General features: G+C 46.5%; 1 protein-coding gene across 1 annotated transcript in view; it reads left to right on the forward strand.

Annotated features, from left to right (window-relative positions):
* Positions 1 to 23,867, forward strand: part of ITGA2 (integrin subunit alpha 2) — a 683,385-nt gene that overhangs the window by 363,298 nt on the left and 296,220 nt on the right. Inside the window, exon 9 of the mRNA XM_078675061.1 lies at positions 2,880 to 3,045. Coding sequence (XP_078531187.1) covers positions 2,880 to 3,045 — 166 coding nt within the window. The remainder of the gene's footprint in view (positions 1 to 2,879; positions 3,046 to 23,867) is intronic.

Here is a 23,867-nt window from a genome sequence, read left to right on the forward strand (position 1 = left end):
AAAGGACTGCACTTTGCTTTCTACATCCTGCTTCTAATGTTCATTAAGGGCTTGTGCGTTCTTGCCTCCTGTTAAAAAGTCTCAAGGCCACCAAAGCATCAAAGACTTCCCCTACTAGTGCCTGGGCTCTTCTGCTGAGAGCCCTGACTTGCCAAGTGGTGCCAAATCCAGTTCCTGGGCCCTAGGAAGTGTAACCTGGTGAGAAAGTCCACGCATTGACTCGCAGTGCCTGTTTTTTCAATGTAGCACCTGCATTGCAGCTGAAAAACGTCTTCAGCTTGAGTCTCAAGCACTGTGTCACCGACGTCGTGGCACCTGCTCCGATGCAGCACCTGCTTCATCAATGAAGAATCGACGCAGCACCTGCTTCGCAGCAGTAAAAATAGATGCAGCACCTGCATCGCAGCCATAGCATCGACGCATCATGTCTAGATTTTTGACGCATCGTCCCTCGACGTCGACTCTTCATCGACATTGCACAGGAGTAAGGAACCAAGGCTGCTTTTCTGGATCTCGAGGCATCACCTCACCTTCCAGTAAGGAACTGACACATTACTTCCCCTGACATAAAGGAACTGATGCATCACCTCCCCTGCCTAGCAGTAAGGGACCGACGCATCACCTCCCCTTGCAGTAAGGAACATATGCATTTCCTCCCCTGTGGATTAAGGAACCTGCGCATTGTGTTGCTTTTCTGGCACCTCACCTGCCCTGCGCCTGCTTTGTCTTTGATTTTTGATGCATCCAAGGTACTTTGCTCTAAAAGAAACTGATTTCTATGGATAAAACTTGCTTAATCTTTGAAAAGTGATATCTTGAATTGTGTATTTTTGATTTTTGTCATTTTGGTCTGGTTTTATTCAGATAAATATTGGCTGTTTTACTGAACTGGTGAGCACTCTTTTTGTAGAGTTCCACTGTGTTACTGTGTATGTATTTACAAATGCTTTACACATTGCTTCCGAGATAAGCCTGTCTGCTACTGCCAATCTACCAAGGTGGCGAGCAGGGGTTATCTTAGCTGTGTGACTCCCTTACCCTGACTAGAGGGAGGGTCCCTATTTGAACAAGGTGCAAACCATTGTCAACTAGAGGCCCCATTTCTAAAACCCTAGCATTGTGCCTATCTGATAATGGGACATTTGTCCAGGTTCCATTATTTGTTTACCTCCTTCTTAGCGCTCAGAAGCCTTCATTTAGAGTCATCCTTTAATGGGTCCTATAGTTCTGGCCCCGGGAGATAACAATACTGGACTGAACAATATCTTCAGGGATTTGAATATCCACCTCCTTATGAGTTGGACCCTGAGGGTTAATTTAGGATTGGGGAATGACAAAGGAGGCAGATTTGTCACAGCTGATTCCCTGGGTGGTACCTCTATCATGGCTAGATTATCATCCAGGGATTTCAGTTGCTATGAGCAGTCAGAGTCCCCCCGGGGAAACTGTTTTGGCCAAAAGTGTTTCTGGGTTACTCAAAATTCCAACAGATCCAGTAGCTCCTGGTACCTAGGCCAATTGAAGATTATGGGCATCTCATAATGAATGCATTCCAAAAACTATACATACATAAATAAATAAGGCACAGCCAGTAGGCAGCTCAGCTAAGTACACTAAGGTGCTAGTTGCTTCGGAAGCAGCTACAGGGCAGTGGTCAGAGACAGGACAGCCACCTGGATTCACAAAGAGCTTCAAAGTAGCTCAGGCTGTGCCATGAGACCCATTTGACAAAAGCCATTACTGATCCAGCATTAGCTACACCTGAACTCGTTCCAATTAATTTATACATTTCTGACGATTGGAGGTGGAAGGGGTGGATGTTACCTGGGGGGAGAATTCAAAGCTCTCCACGTTCCCTATGGCACAGGGGCTGGATAGTCAGTCCAATTAGCAATGCTATTTTACGGGCTGGTAAAATCAGAGCCCGTATTCCCACACCTAGGGGCAGATTTATGATGACTAGCCAGTCATCCTGCGCCACTGCTCCGCCACCCATGGTGCGCCGCATTTATAATGCGGCACACCATGGGGCAAAACGGCACAGATGCGTGATGCATCTGTGCCGTAAAGGTGGCGCATTGCTGGAGCTGCGTCGCAAGCGCGACGCAGCTCCAGCAAGGCTCGAGGGTGCCCCATCTCCACAATGCTGCATCAAGACCTACGCCTGCTTCAAGCAGGCGCAGGGTTTTGACGCAGCATTGTCCTGAAAGTGACTGAGTGAAATCTCATAGATTTCACTCAGCCACTTTTAGGAGGCGTTCCTGCGCAGGAACGCCCCCCCCCCCCCCTGCGCAGGAACGCCTCCTTATGGCGCAGGGCTTTACAACGTGACGCATCTCCTAGATGCGTCACATTGTAAATAGGGCGTATTGTTTGCGCCGCCGTTGCGTCAAATAAAGTGACGCACCAGCGGCGCAAGGCCTTCATAAATCTGCCCCTCAGAATTTTTGGGTCTGTGCACAGTCAGCGGCCCACTTTATAATTATATGTAGCTGAATTCCACACAGGTATGCCACACAGGGCTTTCATGCTCCACAATTTGTAATCGAGGCCTTAGTAGTACGACATTGGAAGGATGAAATTATTTTTTCCCTTTCAGGATTCGAAACTTTTGTCTTCATTTTGCGAACAGTTCTCTGCCTTTGCACATTAACTTGCTAAGCTATTTAATTACTTCACACTATTGCGTTTTTATTTGTCAAAAAATATGTCTGCAGTTAAATTCCACTATTTCTTCATACTTTCAAGTTGTGATACTTATAAGAGAAATCTAAAATGAAGTAACCTTTCTATCTTTTAAAATCTAAATAGTAAAGTTTGTTATTGGTGATGAAGTTTGGATTAACAACACGCTTCTATTCGATTTTTCTTTTATAAAGGTCTTGGGTTACTACACCAGAAATGACATTAACACCGAAAATTTAATCAATGAAATTAAAGCAATTGCTAGCGTACCAACAGAGAAATATTTCTTTAATGTGTCTGATGAGGCTGCACTTCTGGACAAAGCTGGAACATTGGGCGAGCGCATTTTCAGCATTGAAGGTATAACGCATTGTGTGCGTCTTTGTGTACTTTTTGTGTACTCTTTGTACATCTCTCTCTTGGTTTGATGGGTTAGTTAGTTCATTCACATAAACAGAATGTCTGGAAGGTAGTTTTAAATATGAACATATTTAACATTTGCACACTACAAATGAACTCTTTTTGTTCACTACTACAATATATGTGGTTCCGTCACCTATTAAAATTGCTACATTTTTTTTAAGTTACACTGCAATACCCACTATGAACGGAGTGAATAGATTATAAAACACAACAACATACAGTACTAGCTCTCCTAACAAAAAGGGAAATATTTTGGAGGAAAAAATGCACTTATTGATGATTTTGTTGTTTGGTGCCTCGTCTCAAGTCAGACCTACCTGACTGACAAAAACTGAGATTCTTGGCAGAGGTAATGATGATGCTTTGAGTATCATCCATGTAGAACATGAGGCTGAAGCCAAAGGACCAAATGGGAAAGACAAGAGGAATAATGCACATTTTAAAAAGAGTGGAATTTGGGGAGTAGCCTTGAGGGAGCCGAAAGTTATTTTGAAAGGGGAGGCACAGAAGGAGGCAGAACGACTGGCTGGGTGCGACAAGAAGAAAGCCAGGCCATTGCACGTCTACAGATACCACTTGAAGAGAGGCATGAAATGAGAATCTTGTGTAAGACCATTTCAAATGCCTCAGGGGGTAGCACAACCTCTCTCAATAAATCAGTGTTTGTAAAGCGCAGTAACTCACCTGTGAGGGTCTCAATGCACTGGGGGATAGACTGCAGGTCCTGATGGGCGCTGAGGTTCAGTCGAAGAGCCAGGTCTGAGATCCTTCCAGAATTGGCTCAGTGACGAGGATAGCATGAGTTGGAGAGGTAAGGTGTTCCAGGTTCTGGCTGCGACGTAGGAGAAGGATAGTCCTCTGGTTTCTGACCCAGAATACTTCTGTCATTATCAGCCATAGACAGATGAATGGTCTCCATCGGTGAGAAGATCTGAAGTCTTATTGCACCACATCCTGCAGGGAGTGTTTTTCGACGGTGCAGGAAATGTACTGATTTTACTTCCATATCAATGATTTTAGAGGGGAGAGGAAGGAGATAGTTGTCAAAGGTAGTTGGATCAGCTGGGAGAAGAAGGTGATAGTTGCTGAGGGTAGGTATATCAGCAGCAAGTCGTTCTAAGATGGACAAACCTGCCATGTTTCCTTTCTAAAGGAACTTGGTCAGTGTTAAGAAAAGAGTTACAGAGTTAAATTACACTGTTCCGGGCAACAGAGCGAATCGGATCAGGGCACAGATTCAGCAGAGACCCTGTTTTCATTCAAAGAAGGGATTTAGAAACCTTACCCACAGACAGTGAAGTAAATTGAGATAAGGATGGCGAGGGAAAGAGAGTTGGAAAAGATGAAAGAGGAGAGGGTGTAGTAGGACTGGACACAGAGAAGGCAAACAACTTATGAATGGTCTCCCGTCACAGGGATCGCAGAACAAACTGCCTAATTAATATTAATTAGCCAGGTCGCTATTTGCCACCCCTTGTGAATGGCAGGCTGCAAGGAACAGCAAATCATTATCCCTGTATATTCATTCCCAAACAGGAATCTTTTTTGTAGCTTATGTACCTTAGATGAAATGGGGCTGCTTAAAAAATCCTTATTATTAGTCAAAAGGGGAACAGACGGGAAAACCTTTAGTGATAAACTCTACAGTGGCCCTGCAAGACTATACACCCCTTTCCTATTAGTATTCATTTGGAATTATAAAAAGTGCTTTTTACTAACGAACAATTTTAGGTCAAGCAAAATTGAACAAGAATCCTTAAAGTCGTATCGGTATCAAAATACTGCTATTAAAAGCTTTTTTGCAAAAACAGTGGGGGAGGAGACAGTGGTAATCTAAACCACTACGCCCCTTCTGCGGTCACTCAACTTGTTTCCCAAAGTAGAGAAGCTGTCTAACAGAGTCTTACTCTCAGTTGCAAAATGTTGCTACTTTCTTTGAGGTGCCGGTAATATTTTGATTGTGGTTGCAAACCGTTGATACAATTCATTGCAAATCGCATATCGGAGGGGAAGCCCCATTCACACCCCTCTCCTATTTGCTATACAAAATGTGTTGCTAAACCCATATTGTAATTCAGAAAGCATTTTCCAAATCACAAAATGAGTTTAATGAATTGCAAAACAAGAAATTGCGTTGACAACCCCTGGGATTTTGTGAATCATGGGGTTTTCATTCACAAAAGGGTTTTGTACATCTGGCTGGCTATGTACAGAACTTGGATTGTTTCATCCAAGGATGCAATTTGTGCTGACAGTGATGTCATCAGAGATGTCCTGAATTCTTCCAATTTAGAAGTCAGCTTGGAGGTTACTTGGAGGTCATGAGCAGTGGATTACATGGGGTTTTCAGTGGATTTTAGGTCTAGACTAATGCCGGCACTGTTACAAGACCTATTGAAATCTCCAGAAAAAGAACTTTAAGAAGCACCACGAGTCAGGGGCTTCGGCTCCGCTCACGTTTGTTAACTTGAGTACAGCAATTTTATATGGCAGAAGTTCTGCTGATGCACAAAGTAGTTCCATTGCTTCTGCTGTGACATCAGTTGGTGTGTTCCATGTTGTTGTGGCATTGACATAGTGCATTTCAGGTGGTCTTGCTTGCTGAAAAAAAGGCATTTTGAGACATTTCCGAGTCACTCCAATATATAGGTGCGTTTAGTTGCCATCAAGAAGGGCAAAAGATTCTGCGTGTCTGAACTCAGGCAGTCAGGTGCTTCAACCAGCCCCTTCTTTGAGTGCTCCTGTGCTGGGGTGAAAAGAAGAATACAACTAGCTCTGCGTCCCACATGAAAGGGCTGCCCTTCTGCCCTCCTGCTAACAGGATTCATTTACTGCCCTTGTTTCCTGAGTTTATTAAGCATGGGCGGATTTTGCGGATTCGCAATCCGCGAATTTGCGGATTTGAGAATTTGCGGATTGCAAATATATGCAAAATCCGCGGATTCTCGCGGATTTTGCGGATTTTTTTGGGGTGTGTGTTCGCACGGGTTTCTGCAAGTTCACGAGGGTTTTGTACAATTTCGCAAATTGCGAACTTACTTGTCGGGTCGCCAGTTTTGCGAACTTGTTGTTTCTACGTGCCCAGCCTGTTTGCAAGGCTTTCTTCATCACTGCCACCCTCTGTCACCACTGGCACTCTCTTTGTTCACCCATGCCACCCTCTGGCTCACCCATGTCACCCTCTGTGTCATCACAGCACCCTCTGGTTCACCAGTGTACATTATTGGGGCAAAGCAAAGCACTGCCATCCTCTGTCAACACTGGCACTCTGGTTCACCCATGCCACCCTCTGGCTGGCACACCCATGCCACCCTCGGTGTCATCACAGCACCCTCTGATTGACCAGTGAGTGTACATTATTGTGGCAAAGCAAAGCACACCTGCTAAGTGCTTTAAGTTTTGCAAACAACAACACCTGCCCTGCCCCAACTGACATTAATGAAGGCTGGCACCTGCTTGTCTGCTCCCTTTCCTTTTTGTTGCAATGTAAATTTTTTTAACAGGATGCAATGGCATACTTCTAACTATTCTGTGACTGTCAGAGCAGGGTCACACAATAGTTGCAAGTAGGCAACCGGATTCTGGAGGGCCCCTTCAGGAAGCACTACAGGGAAATGGTTACAAATGATGAGCTCGAACTTCGTTTTTCGGTAATTTCGCCCTATACGCGAGGCGCGGCGTCGTGCGAAATCGACCGTGGAAGCCGCAAACTCGTGCGAGTTACCCCAAGGTTGAGTACGGGCGCCGCCATTTTGTTTGCGTGACGTATTTCCGTTTCCGGCCGCTATTTGTAATCTCGCGGAATGAGCGCCTTGCGAATGCAAGTTCGCACGAGTTCGCGAGAGAAATCGCGTGCGAACTTACTTACGCGCACATGATCGGGCCGCCATCTTGTTTTTCATTCATTCCTATGTGTCTGGGCATGGTGTTTCTATCCTCTCTAACTTTTTTCTATCCCTCTAGTTTTCTAGGTCTATATTTTTGTGTTTTAGTCTACTTTTGTTTACTTTTCAACTACTTTTTTAAACTTTTATTTTCTTCTTCCCTAGTCTTATTATTTTTCATTTTGCCTCCTTGTTGCTAACACCTGCCCAGACCATGGTGAAGACAGCTGTGAAGCTGCCCAAGACGGGCCCCGCAGCCCGTGCCCGGCTCCCGTGTGGCCGTTTGAGGGCGGAAATGGTGGTGCCCAGGGAGATCTTCAGCCCTGAGGAGGTGGGCGCACTCGTTTTCTATGTACAGCGCCGCCTCCCCAGGACCATCGCGGCAGGCGGCAGGATCGCTGGTGGCTACACCAACCGCCAGGAGCGACGGAAGCGGTGGGAGCAGGTGTGCCGGGCCCTGTTTGACATCTCGGGGGTCCAGCGCACCTACAACCAGGTGACCCACCGCTGGACCGATATCCTGGACCGGGAGCGCGACCTGCTCGACCTGCTGGGAGTGGAGGTCCCCGGGCTTGGTGAGTAGTAGTAGCAATTTTTTCATCACTCACTACTCTGTTTTTTCTCCTGCTCTGTGTGTTATATTGCAAATGTTTGCTTTAACTTTTTTACAAAGAGCAATAATGCTGCCGATTACATTGATAGGAGAGGTAAATTAATATTTCAAAATCTTCTGTGCATTTCAGGTGCACTGCTCTCCTTCTCTGTGGCGGTGCCACTGCATATTTGTTTTCTATTTTGTGTTCATTTAATTGGGCTGAGTAATGTATGAGTGTACTTCACAGAACTGCGTAATGCTAGACACAAAGGGGCAGATTTACAAGCCCCTTGCGCCACGTTTACGCTGCCTTACCTGACGCACAGCGACGTAAACGTGGCGGATCCCTGCGAGTCATGTACAACGTGATGCATCTAGGGAGATGCGCCACGTTAAGGCCTGGGCCTGCGCCACAATGGGTGCGTTCCCACGCAGGGGGTGGGGGGGGGGTGTGGCGGTCAGGCAGCTGTGCGCCTCGCAAAAGTGCCTGCGTGAAATCTACAAGATTTAACGCAGGCACTTCCGCGACGCTACTACGTCAATTCTTTATGCCTGCTTGCTTGAAGCAGGCGTAAGGACTGATGCGGTATGTTGAGTATTGTGCAGCCCTGAGCATTGCTAGAGTTGCATCGCGCCTGCGACGCGACTCTAGAGATGCGCCCCTCTTTCGTCACGAGATGTGTCACGCATCTGCCTACCCTTGCGCCAGGGTTTGCTGCATTGTAATTGCGGCGCATCTGCCGTGACGCAAGGTTAGTTTTGCGTTACGCATTTGTTCTGGTGCACCTCTGGAGGTGTGCAGCCCAGAACTCGTAAGTATGCCCCTAAGTGTCAGATTAGCAATTACCTGCGCATCCCTGCAAAGTGTGCGGCACGCCAGCACCACCCATGGTGCGCCGTATTTACAATGCGGCACACCATGGTCCCAAAACGTCACCGAAGCGTTACGCATCGGTGCCGTAAAGGCGGCTCATTGATGGAGTTGCGTTGCAACGATGGCGCAGCTCCAGCAATGCTGCGTCAAGCCTTACGTCTGCTTCATGCAGGCGCAGGGTTTCAGTGATGCATCATTGTCCTAAATGACTGATTGAAATTTTATATATTCCCCATAGCCACTTTTAGCATGCGTTCCTGCGCAGGAACGCCCTCCCTTGCGCTGGACTGCTCCCTTATGGCGCAGGGCTTTAGAATGGGATGCATCTCCCATATGCGTCACGTTGTTAATATACGCCACACCATGGCGCCTCTCTTGTTGTGGCGCTGCGTCACAAAAGTGACGCAAGAACGGAGCAAAAGAGCTGCAAGGGGCTTGTAAATCTGCCCCTAGAGTAGAGGCTCAGGTGCAGTCCTTCCTTTGTAGCCCTCTTTTTGGCTGAAATAGTTGGTTCTTGTTCTTTCTAAATGTTTGATTTGGTTGACAAGGACATCGACAAGCAGCAATCATCAATGTTTTCTGTTCTTTCTTTCATGTTGAACGTCAGGTCCGCCCAGGGGCAAGCGGACGGAAAAGGAGGATGCTGTGGCTCCAAAGGAGGAGGATGCAGGCCAGGGCGGCGAGTGCTCCTTTGCTGGCCCCAGTAAGTTTTCATTTAAATATAGAGGACCTATTGTTGTCCAAGCGTTCCTAATTTAATTTTTTCGAAATAGTGTTTAGATAGGAGCAAAATCCATAATACTACTGTTGCAGGGACAATTCTCCACAAACCGAACTATGGACACCAAAGACCAGAGTAATAATATTTCAGAGTGGCGTGTTTGGCACACTGTATAAACCTGGTAGTGTCAGCGGCACGGACTCCTCCTTGCAAAAATTGCAAAACCTTTCGCTCAGTCACTCTAGTCTGGAGGACTAAAAACCACAGAGTCTATTCAAGTTTAAAAGCTTTATTAAAAGTAAAAGTAAACACATATATTAAAATAAAGTTAGCTGGAAATGGAAAAGTGCTTGGTGCTGAGTTGATGAGTAATGGAACACATTTCTAGTGGTCGAGCCGAGCTTTCACCTGGTTTGAAGTTGATGTTGCTCTTGTCCTTAGAAGTCCAGCTTCTGTCTGTTCAGAGAAAAATGGTGTGTGTTAAAATTAAGCAAGCATTCATCAATTGTGACAAAAAAGTGCAGCAAGACAACAGCCTTCCCTGGAAGGAGGGATATTTTTACTTTAGACTAGAGTAGACAGTCAATTACTTTTTCTGTTGTTTTCACATTTCTTCATTCCTAGACCAAATACTAGTGAGTGGTGTAATCTAACATTCTTAACTCTACTTTGTAGGTGGAACATCTGGTGGCGGGGCCAGCTCGGATGTGGTGGTGGTGATCGACTCCGAGTCCGAGGACAACTCTGGGGAGGAGGCGGCGCAAGAGGGCCAAGAACAGACTGTGAGGAAGCAGACAGTGGTGGTGGCGGGTACAGGTAAGCTGGATCATGGTACTATCTGACTCTTAGATAGCATATGATGTGTATCTACAGAGAGTAGACGGTCACTGGATGAACTACGAAAATACTATGAAATGTTTCCAGGGGGGGGGGTGCAACATCATCACCATCTCCTGAGTCCTACTCCTGACATGATTGAGCACAAGTATTAAATACATTTTTTTGTAAATCTAACACGACATAGAGCTTAAATAAACAAAGAACCCCATAAGGGGAAGAGAAAAATCTTGTGCGGCACCACAGCAGACGACCTGGCAACTACATTAAAACAGAGGGAAAAACAAAAAATGCCAGAAAAAAACAATTCAATCTAAATCAGGAGGATGTGGTTATAGAGAATGGGTCCTCACAAACTTTCTATCGGGGCCAAATTGACAGTGTGGTTTGTGGCCAAGGGCCGCACCGAAGGGGGCAGGGTCAGTGGGGGAGGGGGGGATCTAGAGCAACAAAATAACTATGACCATGAGGTTGAACTCATGCTCCTGCAGCGGATGCCTTCGTCCACTGAGCCACCAGACCTGGCATACACATTACACACATCTTTCTTTCTCTCTCTCCCTCCCTCTCTCTCTGTCTCCCTCCCTCTCTCTCTGTCTCCCTCCCTCTCTCTGTTTCCCTCTCTCTTTCTCTCTCTGTCTCCCTCTTTCTGTCTCCCTGTGTCTCCCTCTACCTCGCTGTCTCTCTCTCTCTGTCTCCCTCCCTCACCCTCCCTCTGTCACCCTCTGGCTCCCTCCCTCTCTCTCTCTCCTTCTGTCTTCCTCTCTCTCTGTCTCTGCCTCTATCTGTCTGTCGGTCCCAGCCTGCTGTAATTACCATATTGTAATTTGTCACTGGGCCACCACTGGATGGACCTGCGATCCAGGGGGGGGCAAGCGCCCCCCCTTGCCCCTCCCTGCGGACGCCCAGAATACTGGCCTGAATAGTTTTGTACTGCGCTGGCTAGTTGCTAGTTGTACTGTGACTCAACTTCCTGCTGAATCATTTTGTGTTAATCATATTCTTAAAGAGCATTGGTTACAGATTATGTCTTTCTTTCTTCATATAGTTGGTCATACTAAAACATCAAAACCAACAAGGAGTATGCAGGCTGTACTGGCCCGGCAAAGGAGGCTGGATGCTACTGTTGCCCAATATCGGCGGCTGGTGGAACTGGAGGGGGACGACACGCAGTCCAGTACATCGAATGGGACATCTGCATCCTCCTCCGTGAACCCACGTTCTGCCGGTCAGCGCAGTGCTCCGGCGAAACTGAGCCGTGCTGGCAGACGCCACAGCCGAGCAGCAAAGGCTGCCCCTCACAGTACTCTAAAGGCTCGCTTGCACCGTGCAATCCACAGAGTGTCCGACCTGGAGGCGGAGGTCCGGAAATTGAAAAAATATCAAAATTTGTTGGAGGGCTTCCGCTTAGACCACGCCACCCTCCGGGAGCAGTACGATGCCCTGGCCCTAAGGCATGATGCCCTGGAGGCCAAAGTCAACACCATGCATCCCTAGAGTGTCCCTTGCCCCTTTTTTAGAGACTTTTGGGGGGTGGGAATCGGGAGTTGGGGTTTTTGGGGACTTTTGAAGGACTATTTATTTGTTGGGGTTAGGGAGGGTCTTGCGGGAGATTATTTTGTTAGGGATATAAAAATGTACTTTTTCAAACTTTATCTGAGCATACCTGTTTTTTACTACTTTTGAGCCTGGTGGGTGGTGGTTTTGCAGTAAGTTCGCTTTACTGAACACTGTCATCGTGTTGGTTCACGTGTAACTGGCCAAATGTTTTCCAAAGTAAATGCCTGTCACAGAGTTTGTCAATTCAAGAGTCCTAGGACTTTACTACTAGTACCACTGTCACTCTCTCGCCTCTCCTAATACTCCATTATACTACCTCCCATCCAAACGCTTATCTTACCTGTAATTTGTATTTGAGGGCTGGCTCCACCTGGAATTCACATTGTCCTAAAGCGTTCTGCAGCAGGGCCCCAAATGGAGTTTCCCGGCGTGGATTTTCTGCAAAACAAAAGCAATCAACATTAGAAATGTGGCAGCGGTGCTCAAAGACCCCGAAAACCTAGAAGCCCCACAGACAGCACCCCTAAGACAGGCAAGTGAGCAATAATACCGCCTAAACGTTCACGTGTAATTGGCCAAATGTTTTCCAAAGTAAATACCTAACCAATTTCATCCCTTAATAGACCTTGCCAGCAATGGCCCAGCCAAGACCCGTAAACCCAAGCGCAAACAAGTTTGACACCCCCCAAACAGCCAAAAAGCAACTCGGGGAAAAAAAGTCACACTTAGCAAAATGTATTTAAATGAGGACTCACTACTTCCAGTCCCTCTTTAGGGGACTCGTCAACGTACGTTTCTTCATTGTGCAGAATCCAGGCATCAGCATTACGGGAAATGGATAGGGTGAGTCTGGAGGAGGAGGATAGACGACCAGGACTGAGTTCTTGTCAACTAACTGTTGTGAACCCGAGGAATGCTGCGGCATCAAAATCAAGACAGTTCTGCTGATGGGCTTGTTGTTTGATTGGGTGATTACAGTTTTGTTGTGAATGTGATGAAGCACTTGCTAAACAAAGAAAGACAGACACACAGGAATAAAAGTGAATAAGGACGAAAAATAAAGTTAATGAATAATTGACTCATTTTCAGAACTCGCTGTCAGGGAAGCAGAGCTCGTCCTCAAACTCTGCAAATTGAGTCGGTAGTACTTCTGGTAACTGAGGAGAACTTTCCTCAGGGAGGTCGGTGTCCTCTTCTTCCTGCGTGCATTCTCGTACTTTGTAATCTGGTGGTATGAAGTGCTGGTTCATCTTTATCATGGTGAGCCGCTCCACATTTGCGGGCAAGAGGCGGGACCTTTTGCAAGTCACAATGCCACCAGCAGAACTAAAAACACGTTCTGAAGACACGCTTGCGAGTGGGCAAGACAAGTAATTGATAGCCAGGTTGGTGAGCTCTCGCCATATGTTTCTTTTCCCATGCCAATACGCCAATGGGTCCTCAGTAATATTGACCGCTGTTGAGTCATCCGTATAGGCCTGCACCATTGAAAGAATGTCCTCCCGGATTCCTGTACTTTGCACTTCTGTGTCCTTTCTGGGACAAGGAAACCCTAGCTCACTTAGCCAATCCGCTTCAGACATATCGCCTGGGCCTGGTGCAGATGATACGGTTGCTGGTGTGGTTAACGGCTCAGAGGAAAAGTCACTCACTTCTGCCACAGGCACAGATGCAGCAGTGTTTTTTTGGGACGCCTGATGGCCTGCTGATTCACTAGTAGTACTGTCTTCTCCTACAGTTTCCTTCTGCTCTCTTTCAAAACGAATGGCTGACTGAGCTAGCCAACCTTTGTACTCTGTAACATCTGATGTTTCAAAAGGAATTATTACTTTGCCAAACAATGGCTTTTTGTCACGTGGATCCAGAATAGTAGCACAAATGTAGTGCTGTTGTTTCTTGATATTTACAAGCCGTTTATTGCTAACTAGGCGTTGTAATAATCTCTGCGCCAACTCATATGCTTCATTCTTTCCAGCATCTTTTAATTCTGAAGACACCACTTTGACTTGGTGCTCTAGCTTCAGCAACAATGGGATAGCTTTGCTCAAAGAACAGTCCTCCCTGCTGACGTCACGCGTGAAGACCTCAAAAGGACGAAGCATGTCTGTCAGGCTTTAACTAGCTGCCATTGCTCCACCGCTAGCATCATTTCTGTCGTATCACCACCCAGGTTGTAGAAATACTCATTGACTACTGGAAACAGCTCATGCAGACGCTCAAGCATGTAGAAGGTTGAGTTCCAACGTGTTGCCACCTCCTGGATAAGTGCTTTCACTGGCATTCTACGTACATTTTGCTGGCGCCTCAGCTCCTTCCGGGCCTTAAAAGAATGGTTGAAATGTGTGCATATTCTTCTGCAGATGGTCAGTATTTTGTCGACTGCAAGTTCTTTTTTCAAGAACTTTTGCACGACAAGGTTCATACAGTGCGCCAAACACGGCACTCTGAAATAGTAACCGCTCTCCATGGCCTTAACTACATTGCTGCCATTATCAGTAGAAACATAACCAACCTTGCAATTTCTTGGGGGCAGCCATTGCGAGACCTTTTTGTTAAAGTCATCCAAAATGTTGGCTGCAGTATGAGTTTTCTCCATGCCAAACATGGCTAATGTTGCATGTTTACGAGCACCCTTAAAAATCTCGACCAAGTCACCACCTGCATTTATCTGTTTTGCAACCCCTGAAAAAGAGACCCAGTGTGCAGTGATGCACATGTAATCAAGGGCTTGGCAACTGGTCCACATGTCTGTTGTCAGGTGTATAGTGTGAACAGCACTCTTCTGCAAAGCTGCCCCAACCAACTCAAGCACCTCTTTATGTAGTGCTGGAACAGCAACCCTGGCAAAATAGAACCGGCTAGGAACCTTCCATTTAGGGGCCAGTGTTGCCACGAGTTCAGGAAAACCCACACCTTCGACAAACGAAAAAGGGAGAAGGTCAACCGCTAGCATTTTAGCCAGCTTAGTGTTATACAGGCGTACAATTGGGTGGTTGCGTTGAAATTGCGCATCTGAGGAGAACATGTTTGTAATGGTGCGCTGGACAAATTTACTGGATGATGCTGATGCCTTCTTCGACCAACTTCTGCTCAGTGTTGACATTTTCCGCATTGGTGTGTCTCCCAGACTCTCAGTGTGCCTCCTATGTGTTCCGGAGGGTGTGGTGCTGCCAGGGGTACTGGGTGCAACCGGACAAATGTCTGACGCTTCTTCTACCTCCCCGTCATCTTCAGATGAAACACCTAGTATGGGTATATTTTGGCCACTTGCCCTTTGGGATTGCTTTCCCTTGATGTTTGCTAGGTGCGCAAACCATACGACAGTGTGCCTTATTTTAAGATGACCTATCTGGCCTCCGGTTCCATAGTTGGTACCAGTCTTACCACGGCTAACTCTAGTCTTACAAATGCAACAAACGGCTATGTTATCATACTTTGCATGGACACTAAAAAAGTTCCAAACTGGGGACTGGAAACTTCTGGTTTTGCCGCACGAGATGATACTGCCAATGCCAGATGAAGCAGTGGTGGATGAGCCTTGCAGACATCTACTGGGTTGTGCAATTATTGCAGCAACCCTACTTGAGGGAGTCGAGCTGGATGGAGTCCCCCTCTGGGGAGAAAATATGGGAGCTGTAGATTTTTTTGAACTTGTTGTACTACTTGACTGCGTTGGTGGTGCTACCAGTGCCACGTCGCCAGGGTCACGCTCAGCATGACGTCGGGATAGGGTATAAATGTCTGTCTGCTGCATGGCCGGTGTGGCTGGAATGACGTGTGTGATGACTAGGTCATTGCTGTCATCCTGTTCAACAACATCAGAATGCACCACTTCATCAAGTCCGACGTTCGGATCCATAAGTATGAGCTTTCCGGGGCCCTTCCTTTTAACATTTGATACCTTTCGCAGCTCATGGTGTGCCTCCCTCTCAGACGTCGGAGATGGTTGCCAATCTAGATCCAGATCATCTGATAGAGCGGGGCTTGAAGAGGAACTTCTACACACACTCCTTGATCTTTTCCTTGCTGGGGAGCTGGGAGAAAATGAATCATCAGGAGGAGTGCCTTCGTCTTCCTGACATGATACCCCGGCTCCAAAGTCAATTTCCTCCTGTGCCCCTACTTCTGGAAGAACAACCATTGTGGGCACTTGCACCGCTCCATGCGCCGCTACATGGGCCTCTTCACTGACCTCTACTTGCAACTCTCCATGGACCTCTCCTTCTCGGCCTTCTCCTTCTCGGCCTTCTCCTTCTCGGCCAGCTCCTTCTCGACCAGCTCCTTCTCGACCAGCTCCTTCTCGGCCAGCTCCTTCTCGGCCAGCTCCTTCTCGGCCAGCTCCTTCTCGGACAGCTCCTTCTCGGACAGCTCCTTCTCGGACAGCTCCTTCTCGGCCAGCTCCTTGCGCATGTACTTGTGCTTGTACTAGTAGCCCATGCAGTTGTTGTTGCGGCTTTGCTTGTTGAATAGTACTTGTGAGATGAGTTACAACCTGTGTTGATGGAGTGCTGCTACTTTCTTGCGATGAGCCAACATCACTAGTCGTTGGTGATTGAACCACTAAACAGGCTACCTGTGCAGCACTCATGGTGGACCTTTGTTTTTTCCACAAAAATTTAGTGGTCGAGCCACCAGTCTCCTTGGTAAGTGGTGCCACTTGCTTCTTCTTCTCCTTAGTAGAGACATCTTTCTTGCAAGAGGAGCTACGGGCACCTCTTTTTGGAGCCATCTTCTTCAGATGTCGGAACAGCAGGCCGCAGCAGGACTTCTTCCTGGCACTGATGCTCAACGATGATGCGGAGTTATTGACTTTGTGCACCTAAAAGCAAACGAAGACAGAGGAACATCAGTAAATATATGTTGCATATGTAGCGCTTCAATAAATAGTTTGCAAGTAGGCATTTATGAATACACACGTGCACACCACACAATATGGAAATTTCAAAATTAAGAATTGCTAAATTTTTGGGAAACAGGAATTTAACATTGATCCAAGAGAGTACACACAGATAGGGTTATAGTTTCATGTACCACTGACTCCCCCTGGGCACAATGGGTGAAAGCAAGGCAAAATGGGTGCAGGCCTATGGCACAAAGCTCACTGCCTGCCTTCAAAATGGCCGCTTGACCCCCATCCACATGGCCAGGACCATGCCTCAAAATGGCCCCCACCAACATAGCCAGCCCCCAACCCCTACTCCAAAAAGTCAAAAAACACAACACCAATCAAATCACCACAATCCAATGCCATCCATCAAGTTTCAGAAGGTTTATGCTGCCTGCTGGTGGTTTTCTGGTGCAGAATTGCAATTTTTGCAATTTCGCGAGTGCGAGGTTGTTGCTTCACGACGCGAACGTGGCGAAAAACCAGCAAAATCCGCGAACAGACCGATTCTGGGCCCCCTGGGCATGATAAAATCACAGCACACTGGGTGCAGGCCTATGGCACAAAGCACACAAACTGGCTTAAAAATGGCCCCTAGACCCCCACCCACACGGGACCAGGCAATAAAATGGCCCCCACCCACATAGCAAGCCCCCAACACCACCCCAAAAAGTCGTAAAACACACAAAAATCACCACAATCCAATGCCATCCATGCCCTGGCCAGAATCATGTTAAAATTCACCAAAACAGTTGTATCATGCATGCACCCATAACTAAGCCTGGTAGTTTTCAATTCATGTGCAGAATTGTAATTTTTACAATTTCGCGAGTGCGAGATTGTTGCTGCGCGGGACGCGAGCAGTGCGAACACAGGCAAAACATTTTTTTACAAATCTGATTTTCGGGTAATCCGCAGGAGTTCTAGGCCCCCTGGGCATAATGAAAGAAATCAGAGCTTGACCCCATCCACATGGCCAGGACCTGCAGGACCATGCCTCAAAATGGCCTCCCACCAACATAGCCAGCCCCCAACCCCAGCCCAAAAAGTCTAAAAAAAAACAAAAAAATCACCACAAACAAACAACATCAACTTATCAACTTACTTGTGAAATCAAATTTCGAATCCAAAAGTAATCCAAAAGGCCTCAAAGCCAAATCTCCAGCAGCATCCACAAAAAGTAATCCTTCCCAGTCAAGATCGAATTCAAAGTGGCCAGGAAATGGACTAAGCAATGGGAGGAGCTTGCTGGACAGGAACAGGAAGTTGGAGACTGGGTCACTTCCTTCACCCCTCCCCAATTGTAATTTTTGTAATTTCGCGAGTGCGAGATTGTTGCTGCCCGCGCCGCGGACCGCGAGCAGTGCGAACACAAGCAAAAAATCCGCAGCGCGCGGATTTGCGTATTTTCGCTACATCCGCGAGAGTTCGCGGATTGCGGATTTACCGAAAATCCGAAAAATCCGCGAGCGGAACGGATTTTATGCCCATGCTTAGAGTTTATGCTGTTGCAGTACCCCACCTGAGCACCACCACCACAGGTTGCTTATGTGGTAAATGGCAGCTAGACAGAGGGGAGACACGCTTTCACATATAAGAGTTGACACCTACCTCCCTGTAGTTCAGTGCCTGTGTGTTTTTCCTTTTTGCTAAATAAAATTTTCTTTCTGTGATCTGTCAATCCATTAGATTCAATAAAAGCAATGTAAGACTGAAATTCTCAGAATGCAGGACCTGCCATCACACCTAGACTGCTCCAGGGGATCAATCAATCAATCAGGATTTATAATGTATGGCTAATCTCTCAATAGGATATGCAGGCGCTTGCACACCCTCGAGGATTTTTTTAATGTCTTGAGTGCCAATTGGGCAATTTGGAATTCTGGAAGTAAGGTAATGGCCCTGAGGTGCTTGGGTAGGCTGTTCCAGGTCTTTGCTTTGATGTGGGAGAAAGAGAGTCCTCCACTTCTGCTGCGGTAGATGTAGGAGTATGGGCAAGTAAAATGGAGGTAGAGCGTAGTGTTCTCGATGGTTGGTGTAAGTTCAGGCGGTGGTTAATGTAGGCGGGTCCTTGGTTGTGTAGAGCCTTTTATGCGTGGATCAGCAGCTTCAATTAGCATCTCTCCTGTACAGGGAGACAGTGAGGTTTCCTGAGGTAGGGTGTGATGTGGGTTTGTCAGGGAAGGCCAAAGATGAGTCTGGGTGCGGCGTTCTCTATGGTCTGAAGTATCTGTAGAAGGTGTGCGGCGATTCCTACGTAGAGAGCATTGCAGTAGTCCAGTTGGCTGGTGAGGAGGGTTTGTGTCAGGGGGCACCTTGTGTTCTGGGATAGCCACTTAAACATCTTACATTGCTTTCGCAGAGTGACAAAGCAGGCTGAGGAGACAGCGTTGATCTGTGATTTCATGGTGAGCTAGTTGTCAGTGATGACTCCAAGGTTTCTGGAATGGTTGGAAGGAGTGGGTGCGGGTCCTAAGTATGATGACTGCCAGGAGTTGTTCCATGTGTTGCTGCTGTTGCCAAAGATCAGTACTTCCGGCTTGTCTGTGTTCAGCTGCAGGCAGTTGTTCTTCATCCAGTCGGCGACGTTTGGCATGCATGCATAGAAGTTGGTTCTGGTGGTGGTGGTGTCACCGGTGAGTGAGAGGATGTGGTTTGCGTAAGAGATTATGTTAATATCAGCCATGAACCTCGGTTCGTTACCCGCTGAGTATTTCTAGAGCCAAGTATATGAATGCCGTCTCAAGAGGCTATTAGGGTCATAGCTATTAATGTTGCTGTAGGTACAGTGCAATGGGGACCAGGGAGGCAAGGGGCCCACTGCCCCTAAGTTATGACTGTCTTTAGCTGCCCACCAAAGAATATAAGGGTCCATTTTCCTTGCTTTCATTAGGCCCACTGCACGCTTTCAAATCGTTTCCAGTTGAAACAGCCTAGGGTCAGCCCCTTCTCCCGGTTCCATTGTTTAATGTTTTGATTAGCGTTGGCTATTTGGGTTGCATCCAGCTATCTGAACTTCGAGAATGCACTCACCACATGTTTTTTAAAAACGCAGGGCCATATTATCAAGAAAGGGCGATACATTATCGCCGCTTTTATCGGCAGGAAACTGCTGCTAAAGTGGCGATAATGGGCTTGATAATATGCCCTTGTGAATTCCCATAGAAGTCCAGGTCAACACCAGAACCTGGGCTTTTATGGAAATTTACAAGGGCATAATATCAACCATTATCTCCGCTAAAGCGGCAGTTTCGCATGGCACTGCTCAACATCCATCCTAAAAAAAAATTCTACATAAGGTGCTAGGATACTAAATGTTTCTTTTGAATACAACTTATGTAATATTTTAAAGTGTACCTCCAGCCCTGGAAATTCACGTTTGGCTCTTTATCTCTTTTTAAAATTCTCTTTGTTGTTCGTTCATGTGGATGAAGAATGTCGAACATAAAGACAGGCGGGCCGGATTTAACACATAGGGGCATATTACCAACAAATAGCAATATTTATCACTAAGTATGGGGTAGCGGCAATATTTTTATCGCCGCGCATCACCGGTTTTTATCGCTGAGATAACTTGCTATTAGCAAGATTTATCTCAAAAGCGATAAAAATCTGGCAAAATGCGTGAATATCGCTGAGAATACAGCGATATTCACGCATTAGCGACGAAATGCTCTTAGCCATGTTATCCACCTCCCATTGGATAACATGGCTAAGAACTGGTCTGAGCAGGCGTTGGTTTTTGGCGATAGCGGGAATATTTCCATCGCTACGCCTGCCTTGTTAATAGGCGATAGCGACGTTAGCGACTGCTTTCAGTCGCTAACAGGTTGGGTACACCCACTTTGCATGTCATTAGCGGCAAATATCGCTGACATGCAAAGCGGGCCCCAAACCGCTCGCTATCGCCTAAAAGCTGTCGCTAGCGACAGCTTGCTAATAGAGCGATAGAATTATCGCCGCTTAGCGGCCGAAAACCGCGCACTAAACCGGCGATAATTGCCTAACGCCACCCTTGGTAATATGCCCCATAATTTTTGGATAAGATATCTTCTAAGTAAATGAATTTCATTTTGATTTATTTTCTGAGGAATACCTAAAAACTTGACATGAGTCCAATACTCGTGGACCTTTGTTTGACATGATATAGATGTAACGGCCTCATACTAATTGGAGTATCACACTTCTTTGTGGCAATTTTCATCATAGGAATGTGGGCATCACTTCATCGTAGGCCCCATTACTGTGAGAGAGCACAAGTTTGAAAAAATGTATAAGTACGCCATATTTACAAGCACGTAGTTAGTTTAAACATGTTTTGCACACGAGTGTTTTATATCCAGGAGTGAAATATACAGAGTGTTTTATATTCAGTAGCGAAATGTATAGAATGTTAAGTAGAGTAACTATAATTATAACGGTGTGAGATTAATGTAGAAATGTTGGAATATATGTGAAAACCTCATGTTCTCATGTTAAAAGAATCATGTCCGAATTAAATGTAACTTTGAAATCCAGTATAATGTGTAGGCCTTAGGGCAATTCACAGCAAACCTGAACGTGCTGCTAAAATAATGTGAGATAAGGTTGACATGGTTCTTCCAAATGTACTATTGAACTTAGGGTTAAAAGTATAAGCTTTATAGATGTGTTATTTTAGAAACGTATGCTAGTTAAGAATGTTTGCTGTTTAAATCAAGTTAACGTTTTAAGAGTGCAGGGACCTGCTGCATGTAAATCAAGTAGGCCAGAGCAGATAATGTCATGTCGTTTAAATTGCCCTGTGCTCGTTAGAGAAGAGGTCGTGAGGTGTCCAGCACAGAGCTTTGAGAGTGTTTTACGACTAAAGATATGGTGGAGTCTGGAATTTGAGGCCCACTGCAGGACGAGCTGTATGCAGGTGCGAGGGTCCTAATCAGCTCGAATGAAAGGGACTTTGTTCAGTGGCGCCTTGCGCAGGCCTGTAGGAGTTTCCAGGAATTTCAGGGGGTATCGGCGCATTGGAGAAGAAGCCTGGGAACCAAGGTCAACTTTAACGAGGGTCTTCAAGAGTACCATCATGGAGTTTGCCGCGCACAGAGATACCACGTGAGGGGCGTCCCAAGGGGCGTTCCTATCAGAAATGTGATTTGGTATTAGGGAAAGAGACCCGGGAGGAGGGCAGAGCAGATGATTTTGGGAGCCTAAGGAAGCGGATGGGTAGGCAGATAGGCTGATCAGGAGTGACCCATTATCAGAGAAGAGACAAAGAGAAGTGCGTGATCTTCTTAGGAAGTCACCACGGCTGACACCTAGAGGGTTAAGATCTTGCTAAGTAGGGATGTCACTTAGTATAGCGTAGGGACAGACTAACCTTAATTTTCTTTTCTGTAATGACTTTGAGATTGCAACTTATATCTATTTTGACAACCCTTATGGTTTTTGAGCTTGTACTTATTATTTTGTTTTTCAGACTTAGATTATTCAAGAAGTTCATGTTTATAGTGATACCAATTTACCTTTTGAATCTCATTTTGAGAAGTTTGTATCTTCAGTTATCTTTGACTTTATATTAAATCTTTAAAACTTAAATTTGGTCGGTGGTCATTTAGAGTGGTGTAAGTTCTTAAATAGATTGACTTATTGCGAGATTACCTTTTACTTAACGACAGGTACCAACGATTCAGTCGACATAGTTTGGGATTTGGTAAGATAATTAGTAACCAGTAATCCCGCGTTAGCAGTTGGTAGCAGAGTGAGGATGGTTATCTTCTTGAGGAAGGTAATCTAGAGAGGTTAGTTTACCCCAAGGCCCGAGACGTCGAGAGACGAGCAGCGGAAGAATCGTGTGCCGAAAGGTGCAGACGGTGCGAGAAAAGCAGCAGTATCGGAGAGTGAGTATAAAAAGGGTCATGCGTGAACAGATTGCGGTGTTTTGTGTTGTATTTGTATTGTAATGTCTTGCGGAGTTGAATGCCTGTAGTGTGAATGAGAGAAGGTTGTGAGCGCGCGCAACCTGGTAAACTGGTTACCTGGTAAACGGGTGAACTGGTGAAATCTTAAGTTCAGGCCAGAGCTTAAGTGGTTTTGGGTGTATCGAACATCCAGGGTAGTTGTCGACCATAGTACGGAGGTCACGAGGTACCATTGACCGCCGTGGATCCAAGATAGGGGGAGTGTAAGAGTGAGTGTATGAGTAACGGACGCTGGTCGAAAGTTACTGTGTGTGAGTAACCTATCGGAGAAGGCGATTGTCTGGAAGTAAACGGAAAGACATTTCGCCAAGTTAAGGTGACAACTACAGAAAGACTGTGGGCGTACAGTCAAAGAAAGGTGATCGCTTGGACGGAAGTAATCATTTTTCGGAGTATGAATGGGATGCGTGCATGACCGAGGAGACGAGCTGAGAAAGGAGGGGAACTGCTGCGAAGGGGGACGGGTGACGTCGGCTAGAGCCGCGCTGTGATTGAGCGGTTGGTGTGACGTTAGCTAAAGCCGCGCTCTGGTTGGGCGGCTAGCGTGACGTCGGAGGAAAGTCGCGTACGGATAGGCCAGTTAGTGAGAACGGCGCTGAGATTGGTGGAGTGTCATCAGGAAGTAAACAAACGCGGAGAAAAGAGAAATCATGAAGTGTTTTAAGTGTTTGAAAGGGATTTTTAAACGTAAACGAAGTGAACATTATTATGGGGAAGAGGCTCCGCCAGAGGGTACACCAGCTCATTATATGGCAACGAATGTGGGGCTACATACGATATTATGGATTGGGGCTTGGAATAAGCTTACGGAAGGGAATGAGGAAATGCAGTTCCCGAGGTACGGGACGTTTAAGTTAGAGGTGTTACATCGGCTAAAAGCAACCATGTCCTCATTGAAACCCTCACCTAGACCAACACAGTTTGAGGCCCTTAATGCATGGATTAAGGCTGCACATGACCGAAATTTGAACAGGCGTCAACAAAGGCTGACGCGATCGGTAAGGGCAGTGCGAGATTCCAAATGGGATGAGGAGGAAAAGCGTTGGAGGGTACAGGCTATTGAGGTGGAGAAAATGTATCCGATGAGGGAGGTGGCAGGAGGAGGAGGAAACCTCATGGAAGAAGACGAGGAAAGCGAGTCGGAGGACAATCTGATAAACAGATTGTTAATGGATAGACCACCTCCGATAGTGGGGTAATAGAAGATAGAGGGCTCGCAAGGGAAGATGGGAATGACATAGAGGGATATACACCACTCCCTATATCGGAATGGACACCTATCAAAGGCGGAGAAACACCTCCAAACCACACTGTACAGAGTGTAGTGGGAAGGTTTGTAGTGCAGAAAACGCCAACCACCGAAAGGGCTGAGTCTGTGGGATTACCAGACGCTCTTCAAGTGCCTGTTACCATAGGACCCATAGTTTCGATCTATAACCCTGAGAGAGA

The sequence above is a fragment of the Lissotriton helveticus genome, chromosome 2_1 (genome assembly GCF_964261635.1).
Source record: "Lissotriton helveticus chromosome 2_1, aLisHel1.1, whole genome shotgun sequence".
Taxonomy (NCBI): domain Eukaryota; kingdom Metazoa; phylum Chordata; class Amphibia; order Caudata; family Salamandridae; genus Lissotriton; species Lissotriton helveticus.